Raw genomic sequence first — 10,700 nt, 5'->3', positions numbered from 1 at the left:
AGACTATTATCAAATGAAAACATCAAAAGAAGAGAACAAGGGAAGAATGGCTGGTTTGTGTTGTCAGGCTACACATACAGAATACTGCGTTCTGGCACTTGTTTGAGGTGGACAAACCCATTGTCCTTGAGCCCTGTGAAGCAGTGAAGCTCCACTGTGGCATGTGTTGCTCTTGGAAATATAAGTTAGCAGAGAAGTGGGAGTGCGAGTAGTGCTTCTTGAGGTGTTTCTGGGACTTGCTCCCCCCCTGCTTGCTGTCTGTGGTGGCCACAGAGACTTTTCAATTAAAAAGTTGACTGCTGCACTAATGTGCAGGCGCTGGTGAGCTGGTAAGTACTGAGACTGCTTCTGATGTACATCTTTATAAGAACTGTTTTTCATTAAAACCAGTAGGTGAGTATAAGTAAGGAAGAAGTTGTCCCATTTTACTGCCAAGCTGTTGAAATGAACATTTTTTTCCCCTTCTGTGGTAATCGTCAGAGACCTTTTCGTACTTTTTTCTTTATAAAATCTTAGGTTACACATACACTTACAGTTGTTGCGTCACCTACTGCCTCTGTAAAGCTGAGTATTGACTGCAGTGTTCCCAGGAGACTGAAGGCAAAATAAAAACGCCAAGTAATTGGTACCCCCACTCTTAATTCAGTGTGTCTTGTGTTACAGAACATAGGCAAAATGAAAGGGAAGATCTTCAGAGAGCTGCATGCAAATTTTGACTGGTTGTAGTTTTCGAAGTAAAGGAACAAGGAGATACAGAGAATGCCTTTTAAGCTATTCTATCAAATGTCATTTCTCTGTTTTAATATTTCATGTGATGTGGCTCTTTCAGATGATCAGCTGGATTATCTGAGATCAGAGAAAAGGGAGTGATACTACTCAGCTGCAGAAAATAGGAAAAAAGTACTGCCATGGCAGCGTAGGGCACAGACACACTGACTGCAGAGCATTGGCCCTTTGTAGAATTTGTTGCAATACACACATTTTGCAGATAGCCAGTAAAAATTATTGAGGCGGAGGTATTTGATCTATAATCAATAAGTTTAAAGGAAACTTTAAAGAAAGTTTATACAACTATTTAAAATTCTTCCCATGAGATTTGTTAGGTAAGACCATTAGATGTTTGTTTTCTGGACAACTTTACTATTTGTATGCTTACTAATTATAATGGAAGGACCTAATAAATTATTTATCTATGTTAAACAGCGTGCTTTTCAAACAAAGGAAATTGGCCACAACTCTAATTTCTTCTATTTTTATCTTTCTCTTAAAGGGCAACACTTTAAGGAAGATACTCCTACATCGCTACTTTAAAGGAGAATATGGAAGTGGTATGAATGGGCCTCTGTCTGCCAGCTACAGCAAAACTGCACAAGTGGGAGGTAAATCAACACAGATCGTTTAGAGAGAACAAAATTAGCAGCACCATTTTTTTTTCTAATAGGCACATTGGAAGTGTTTCAGGGATTCAGTTGGTGAATAAATCAGACACGTTCTGTAACCAGTGAGAAGAGAGGTAGTATCAGACTTTTCCTATTTTTAAGTTGCACGTGCTTGTCTCAGGTGGCTGGTGTGCATTTGGCGATACCGAAGTAAGGACTTTCCCCATATTCCCCAATCAGTCATTCAATTCAGGTCCAATTGGTAACACCATTTTAATTTGCCAGTAAATTCACATCCAAAAATTCAGAAAAGCACGAAACATTTGAACAAAGGTATTGCTCTTTCTGGAAACTGAAAAAGTTTTTGAAAATCCAGATCCTTTATTGATATATAAAAAGAATAAGATAAAAGGAAAAGCTTCTCACAAAGATGCTGGTTAGGCAATGGAACAGATTTCCCCAAGAGGTGGAAGAACGTGTCAGTTCTTGTTACAACTTTACTGGACAAGACTCTGATGAACCTGCTCTAACTACCATGAGCAGGAAGTTTGAGTAGATGATCTCTGTAGATCCCTTATAACCTAATTTTCTAAGAAAACCCAACATAATGTATGACTCAGGAAATGAGGCAGAAGCTAGGTATAGAGCCAGGTCAAAATACTTGCTGTTGCATTTTCAGGATATATTAAAGGCATGCCCAGATTTGTGGGCATTTCCAAATGTTACCCAACTGATCCTCCTTGACTGTTTCAGTGTAGACACTGGAAATGTTTACAGTCTTAATATCCTGTACAGCAAATTTTGCTCCCTAACAAACAGGAGAGTAAAGATTTACTATTTTTCTAGTTCTCTCTCTAAAAAGTGTGTGTGGGTGTGTATGACTTCATCACAAACAAAGCCTGAACCATTTTAATCTGTTTAATCAGAGCCGTACTGAATGATTACAGCAGTACTATATTTTTCCTGATGAAACAGATGCAGTTACATCTGTGTAAAAGTAAGTATAGCAGGAAAGATGGTAATCTGTGATAATCGAAGATGGTTGATTTCATGAGCTAATACAATTTGATAAAATTAATTAAAACCACACCTTTAATTTGAATTAACTCAAGTCTCTGTTCTAAAGAACATTATTGTGATGTTAATAGTCTAGGAGTTATATTGGCAAAAGCATTTAACTAGAAGGTCATACCTCTAACCAGAGAGGATTTACCAGTACACAATCTTTGTATAGATTAGGCCTGAGATTGAAAAGCAGATTTAAAAGTGGTCTCAGAGGACTGATCATACACACAGTTTACCATATGCAGCAGTGGAATTAAAGAAGGGGTTCAGTGGACAAATCAGTGTCATTTCCAACTTCTTTATTGTCTGAGTATCACAACAGAACAATGGTTCATGTTTTTGTTTTATTTCTTCTTCTTGGAGCCCAACACTGCAGTTTCACACAAAAATCTTGTTTGTATCAAGGGGAACTTTGCCTCAAACCGAATTTCAAAATTAAAATTATTGCATTGCTACTGTGTACATAAGACAAATGATTATTACTAACAGATTCATTTTCATATACATACATGAAACAAACATGAATGGTATGTATGTGTCTAACTTGCAGGTGGATTTTCAGGACAAGACTCAGATAAGTCTGGTGTAACCATGTTTGATATTCAGTGCCTACTGGATAAAGAAGGTGCATCAGAACTAGTCATAGATGTTATAGTAAACACCAAAAATGACAGAATTTTCTCAGAAGGCATTTTGCTTGGTATTGCATTGCTTGAAGGTGGAAATACGCAAACACAGGTACTTATTTCATTTACTTATTCACATACTGATTTTCAAATGCATTGAGTCTGGAGATAAAAAGAATCTTTTTGCTGTGAGTTCTGTAAAAAGTTTATCACTATAATATGTGTTCCTATAATAGAAATGTAAATATGCCCTGTTATTATGCAATACCTCATAGTGTAGGCTCTTTCAGAAGGTTAGTAATAGAAGAAAACAGTTTTCAGCTGTCCCTTTCTGTGTAGCACAGTGCTTCTTTTAATCTGGTCTTTGCCATACAAGCATTATCTCCAGCTATTTCATATCTCTCTTTTTAAAATTAAAAATGGCAATACTTTCAAGTTTATAACAGCAAAAAAAAAAAAGTTGTTTTTTGGGAAACGTTTAGGGACTTTTATATATTTCTCCAAAGAGACAAAAACTGGCCATGTGAGAAGACCAGTATCCCATTCCACAGAAAATAACCGCTTTAAACTACCGATTCCAGTTCTTGTGAATGATATCCCTTTCACCCAACTTTAGCCAAATAAGATGATTGTTTATTCTTACTCTGTGGTCAGGAGAGATATCATAAGAGAGGAGAGATGGTATGAATCACTCCCTGCATTTCCCCATATCTCATCATTGCCTGTGAAGGGAGCCTAAATAACCAACTTAGACCTCATTGCAAGACTATAAAAGTTAAATGAAAGGGATCCCTTCTTGTGTCTTTATTCTGTAAAAAAGGTAGTACATTCTGTGACCCTTAAGAGAGTGTCCAGAAAAGGTTAAAGAAGGGAGATTTTTTTGCAGCTTTCTAAAATTAATTGTTAGGGGCTCTAAAAGGCTTTCACTTTAAGAAGAGAGTTTGTAAACTGTTGAAAATGATACTCAGCCTGCTTGACAGTAATACTTAGGAGCTGGACTTAATAACTCAAAATATTAATTCCAATTCTGTGTGAAGTACAAAGAACGTATATAATCTAAGCTGTAATATTACATGTTTCATGCTTCCTCTTGTTGTTACGTAATAACAACTACTTTTCCCTATTATTTGTAGATGGAATATTATAACCCTAGAATGCCTGGAGAAATGGAAAGTGTCACGAAGTAATTTAACTTCAAGTGTAGTGTAGTGACGTTTTAAAGATTGCAAATAGCAGTGTTCACCATTTTATCCAAATTTTAAAATGTTATCATCAATCTTTGTTACCAGCCTTGTATATCACTTTGTGAAAGAACTGGTCAGGCAGTGACCACCATTTGTTCTGTGTAAGTGAAGTAATTATTCATCATTTGTTTCACAAAAAAAAATGTGCATTTTTGTATTTCTTCTTCCTTAGAAGATTGATATCTAAAGAATATGTTTTTTGCAGTATTCAACTTACCAGCAACTGAAGGAGCAAAAAAAGTCGGAAAAATTCTTTAAAGTCCTGTATGACCGCATGAAAGCTGCTCAGCAGGAGATACGATCAACAGTGACAGTGAACACTATTGATTTGGGGAGCAAAAAGAAAGAGGATGATAGTGACCTAACCATATCTGTTCCAAAAAAGAGAGGTAAGGAGGCACCCATGTAAAAGAGGGGAGAACTGCATTATATTCAAACCACGTGTACTGCTGTACTGCTCCACTGATATGCGTCAACCAATAAGTTTTAATATTAATCATTGCTAATTTGCATCTTTTGCCTGTTTTACTCTAGATTACAGGCCATCTCTTAAGCTGGTTACAAAGAATTAACTTTGATGAAATCAGTGAAGCTATGCAAGTTTACATCAGTAGAAGATATAGAACCATATTTTTAGAGAAGCAGGAGTAGAGACTGCTGCTAATGGGGCTATTTCACAAGAGCAAGCACAGGAACTGATTTCCCACCCTGTGGTCCTTCCATTGTTCTCATCATTTATTGTATATGGGAGAGAAATAGTAGGGCTTTTTGTTTTAATGTTCTGTTTCACTCTGGTTTGTGGTTTATTTGGAACACGCTATCCCTGCATGAATGTTCCTTTGATATTCTTTGTGAGTTGCCTAGAGGTCTTCAAAAAGTTAGGCACCAACAAAGAAAAAGTTGCATTCATTATTATTGTTTTCTTATTGTCTAATCAAATGAGGAGAAAGAGTTTCAAAAATGAAGGAAAATTATCTTCTTTTCAGTAAAGGATTCAACCCTGCATCTGAAAGAGGGTATGAAAGGACAGTTAACAGAAGCATCTTCTGCAACATCCAAGGCTTACTCTGTGTATAGAAGAGAAATGGACCCAGAAATAGATCTTATGAGCTCAGGAACAGATGCTGCAAATGCAGAAGAGAAGTCCACAGAAGAAGCAATCATGAGCCCTGCCATTGCAATCATGCAGCCAATATTGAGGTTTCTTCAGCTACTGTGCGAGAACCACAACCGAGAGCTCCAGGTAAAGTGTTTTTGTGCTGAGCTGCAGAAGGAAGTATTACAGGAGATGAAACTTCATAAAGGAAGAAAAACGTGCCTGCGTCTGGCTGCTATTGCAGGATAGGGTGTCTAAAATATTACGTTCTTTTGGTCCAAGGGATAAAACAACCCTTTCCAAGCAGCATTTGCATGCTCTGTTTGAGCTCACGTGTATGTCTTCAGAATTGCTTGGAGACCGCAGCATAGCCACGTGGAATTGAGAAGTGTCTAAATGTCCTTGTTAGTACGGTTTGTGTGCACAAATGGTGCGTCACTTGCCACAGGCTTGAAGACCACAGCAAGTTTCTGGGCAAAGTTTGGGTACTGCTCTTTTCTCTAGGTATTATGATTGAAGGCTTTAAGATGCTATGCATGTCCCCGCTATCAGTTGCTCTGGTAGAAATTACTGTCCCTCTACCAACCTTTGCGAAATGAATTTTCTGCAAATATACCTCAGTGTCATGTCCAGCAGCCTCCCTTAAAGCAGTGTTGGAGGTGATTTGAATTAAGCTCCCATTTTGTGCTGCCATGGCCAAGGAGCAGTCATAATGTGTCACTGTACCTGCTCAGCTGTGGGGCAAGAAGCTTCCAGGAGAAGGATCGTAGTAAAAAGACGAATGGGCGATATATGCAGGACATATATAAGGCATCTAAGGCCAGTGCAGATGTTTGCAAACTTCACTTTCCTAAGCTCTTCTTTCTCTACTGATTTAATCAGATAATGGTTCTCAACAGCTGCACTAAGGCATGATGTATTTTCTACGTTATTGTGTACTTCATTACCTAAGGTACAATGGTCATAGTCATAAATTGTTCCCCTTAATATTCTCATGAAAAATACTGTATGTTTGACTTGACTCTAACTATCTTGTTTTTTTGTTGGTTTTTTTGGTGTTTCTTTTCTCCATCCACCAGAATTTTTTAAGACATCAGAACAATAAAACAAACTACAACCTTGTTTGTGAGACCCTTCAGTTTTTGGACTGTATCTGTGGAAGCACGACAGGCGGACTAGGCTTACTGGGACTTTACATCAATGAGAGGAATGTGGCTCTTGTGAACCAGACACTGGAAAGCTTGACTGAATATTGCCAAGGTCCATGCCATGAAAATCAGGTAGGGCTCAAATAACTTGTGGATGCAGAAGAACATACCTGAACGTATGGTACCTGTGTGCTTATCATAAACCTTTCAGTGTTCTGAATAACATAAATTCACTTGTAATTGCTATGGCTAGGCTTAACATGTTTCAAGCTTTCATAAGACCTGAGCAATCCTTTTAAGTCAGAACTCAATATAGCATCTTCCTGTAGTATGTCTGCTTACATGCAGGGTTTCCAGTCCTTTTGGAGAGAGTTTAATGTCTTATGTCAGTGGGTCCATAGCTTAAACCTCACTTTGTGAGACTGGATTTCGAGTCACAGTTGTGGAACTACATTGCATACATACAACGTATACATTCTTTTCTTCGTTTTCATACATTTTGCCTTTGCTGATGTTTATATAGGTTGATAGCATTTACTTTCCTTAATTCACATAACTGCCACGAAGTTTAACTTCTATCCTGCTATACTACCTGTCAGCATCTTTAATTATGATATCAGTAGTGAAATGGGTGAGACTAAAGATCATGCTTCTAATCTTCTGTGCCTTGCTTGATGTAGTCTTTTTAAGGCATGTAGGTGTGACTTTTGGTAGATGGGTAGATGTCTCTTTAGTGCCGTGCTGAGGCAGTATAGAAAGGTAAAGCATGTAGTTAGATGCTGCTGTATTTGATCCGAGAAGGACTGTAGTAAAGTTGTCACAGTGGATGAAATGTCAGAATTTTTACTATAGATTAGTAATGGGAAAATTGCGGTGGGCAAAATTACAGAGGCAGTCTATATACTAGACATAGCTGAAAAAATACATGTGATATTAATGCTACTTCATTAACGTGCACAAATGAAGTGCAGAGTGCTTCTATTGCCATTGCTGGTAATCAACAGCCTTTACTTAATACTTTAAAAACAAGCAAACACAAATCCTTTAGTGGACTAAATTTTAAACAGTCATATTTGATTCACTAATGGATGGGGAAAAAAATCTGTAAAAAAAGAATAATTACAGGACTGGAGACAGAAAAAAAAAAAATCTATGTTTCAAGTTAACTTGTTCTCCAACATGTTTACTTAGGAACACTGATAGTGGAAGGGAATGATTAGTTACACTTAATTACTTAGACCTACCTGCCAGGAAGTTACTCAGGGTTTGAGTTATGCTTGTTTACACCAACCGCAACTCTGATTCAGTGTATGTCAGAGGCAAATGCTCCACAATCTCATTTTCATTTTTTCTCCTCTCTCTGTCTTTCTGGAAAATTTTTCCTATCCTATTGTCCTATAAACCTGTTAGGAAAAAATACCATAGGCTTGTATAACCGACACTTATTTATAAGGCTTAGAAGGTCTGGGACTCCAGTTGTAAAAGCAATTGGGAAGTACTATTGGTCAGAGTTAACACTTTTGAATTCCATGTCCAGAAACGTCCTTCTGTGCAGGACTTGTCCACGTGCATGTAAAAAACCTTAATCTTTGCAAACAATTCATGCTATAACAGCGATATTAATGCTGGTTGCTGGATACAAATTAAGAATTTGAGTGTGCAAATTTGATTATGCCTACATTCAAGTATGTCTTTTATGTCTCTGCATGGGTGTTCAGCTGAATCTGGCAGTGCTGCTGTGGGCTGCTCTCTCTAACTTCTACCACTTGGTGCCAAACCCTGCATGATTTCACTGCAAGCGTATTTTTTGCTTGCACCATCTTTTTTCCAGTTGTGTACTTCACTACTGGCAGCGTTGGGGTTAGTTCTGTACTAGGTAAGTCTCCCCCAGCACCTCTTGTGGCACGTTTTCAGGCTGCTCTGCTTTGGCTGGGAGGTTCATTGCTGTTACAAGGTCTTTTAAGTTCTGGGTCCTTGTTTTGGAAATTTGCTGGTGTGCATATTCTTTCTCTCCCTCTCTCCACGCATCCAATCCCCCTCTTTTTCCCCCTTCTTCCCTCCCTCTCCACCCTCAACTCCCTTTTCTTCTCTTATTTTGCAGACTTGCATAGCCACCCATGAATCTAATGGGATAGATATTATAATTGCACTCATCTTGAATGACATAAACCCTCTTGGCAAATACTGCATGGACTTGGTGCTTCAGCTAAAGGTACAGTAAATGTAAACTTGTTTATTTAAATTTGAGTAATAATAGAAGACATACCTATGCAAGAGCTCTAGGCAACCTGACATTTACTTAATCTTACCATAGCATAATATATTCAGCAGCCTTTGAAAACGTGTTGCGAGTAAATTCAGCTCACCTTCTGAATCCTTATCAGGCCCTCTGCCACAGGTCTTTTGACCCACTGTTGTGTTTGGGAGTGTGCCCACAGTCTGTTGAAAAAAATACGATGAGACAGACACGACATAGCTGGCATGAAGAGTCTATACTGCGGGCATAAAATCTCACAGGACTGATAAATAGCAGCACTGTATAGATACGTAACAAGTCAGACATTTTCTGTATATACTGAACTCTTAAAAAATTACTTGAGAAGGAGATGTTGTGAAAAAAGAATAATATGTCACATGACCCACAATGTCAAATAAAGTTGAAAACAAGTGAATTGTATTTTATTTCCCTTCTCAGTGTCCTCTGAGGAGGAGGACAAAGTGTAGAGGGAGGGCGAAGAGTAGAATGGGAGGGCTTGTAATTTTGTTTTGTATTCTGTGGCGAGTTGGATAGGCTGGTAGATAAGTTTCTTCAGTCTGTGTACCGTTGCATGCAGAGGAGAGCTCTGCAGCTATACTGTCTGCCAAGTAGGGTAGAACTTGTCCAGGAGGAGCCTTGGGTCATTGCCTTTTCTTGCCTTCCGAATGAAGTATTTCCATTGCAGATGATCTGTTTCCTCCCCAAAACCTCCTCCCCAGCAAATACTTTGTGGTAGCTGCATTGCATCACATTGGCAGTCTTATGGATGTCTAATAAAATAATTAGTATAGCTATATATCATGTACAATGAAACATTGAATCAACAGTGTTTTACACATGATTTTAATAACTGTAATTACATTTTTGAATGGCAATGTAATTCAGGCCCCACTCTTAAAACACAAAACACTAAGCAAGCATTTAACTTTGAACATGCAGACAGTTCTTTTGAAATCCAAATTTCAGTCTCTATAAAGACCTAGCTAGAGTAACTCCAGTGCCATTTTGATTTGCCATTCTCATGAAGCTAGCAAATGCTTCTAGAACATCTTTTCTATATAATAACCAAAAATGGAGTTTAGAGACACTGCTGCAAGGACCAGTTTGGCCCTGTTCATAGGAGGCAATATACGCCTTACTGTTACTTAAATAGCAAAAATCTTGGTGAATGATACCAAAGCTTCAGGCTGTGGAAATTATTCTAATTTTACAGAATCACAGAGTCATTTCGGTTGGAAGGGACATCTTGAGGTCATCTTGTCCAACCACCCTGCTCAAGTGGGTTCAGCTAGAGCAGGTTTCCCAGGACCGTGTCCTGTTGAATATCTCCACAGTTGGAAACTCTACAACCCATCCGGGCAATGTATTCCAGTGTTTCATCACTCTCACAGGGAAAAAGTGTTTTCTTGTGTTTAGATGGAATTTAATGTGTGTGTTATTTGTGTGCATTGCCTCTTGTCCTCTCACTGGACGCTGCTGAGAGGAGTCTGGCTCCTTCTTCATTCCCTTCCATCAGATATCTATACACAGTGAAAAGACCCCCCTGAGCCCTCTCTTCTCCAGGCTGAACAGTCCCAGCTCTCAGCTGCTCCTTATATGAAAAATTCTCCATTCCCTTAGTCACCTTTGTGGCTTTTTGACGGACTTATTCCAGTAAGTCCATATCTTTCTCCTACCAGGCAGCCCAGAACTGGACACAGTGCTGGGCCAGATGTGATGTCAAGAATTAGATCCGAATTAAAAAGTTGCTGGTTTTTGTTTTGAGCTGCAACACATTGAAATCATATAGCACTGAGTTTACCAGGTAATGTTTAACACTGACAATCTGTCAGTGTTTACAGGCAACTCTGAAGTTGCAAATACATAAATTTTGCGGTGAAAATAC

General features: G+C 38.4%; 1 protein-coding gene across 1 annotated transcript in view; it reads left to right on the top strand.

Moving 5' to 3' along the window:
• Positions 1-1,270: 1,270 nt before the first annotated feature.
• The window catches only part of LOC104626521 (inositol 1,4,5-trisphosphate receptor type 2-like), a gene marked incomplete at both ends in the record, with an annotated part of 38,081 nt that continues 28,651 nt past the window's right edge, over positions 1,271-10,700 (top strand). The window contains 6 exons of the mRNA XM_010294461.1: positions 1,271-1,379; positions 2,995-3,182; positions 4,520-4,703; positions 5,301-5,557; positions 6,490-6,690; positions 8,660-8,770. Coding sequence (XP_010292763.1) covers positions 1,271-1,379; positions 2,995-3,182; positions 4,520-4,703; positions 5,301-5,557; positions 6,490-6,690; positions 8,660-8,770 — 1,050 coding nt within the window. The remainder of the gene's footprint in view (positions 1,380-2,994; positions 3,183-4,519; positions 4,704-5,300; positions 5,558-6,489; positions 6,691-8,659; positions 8,771-10,700) is intronic.

This window comes from Phaethon lepturus, unplaced genomic scaffold (assembly GCF_000687285.1).
Source record: "Phaethon lepturus isolate BGI_N335 unplaced genomic scaffold, ASM68728v1 scaffold16889, whole genome shotgun sequence".
Lineage (NCBI taxonomy): Eukaryota > Metazoa > Chordata > Aves > Phaethontiformes > Phaethontidae > Phaethon > Phaethon lepturus.
The sequence above is the reverse complement of the archived record's forward strand: the minus strand, read 5'-3'. Positions and strand labels throughout refer to the sequence as shown.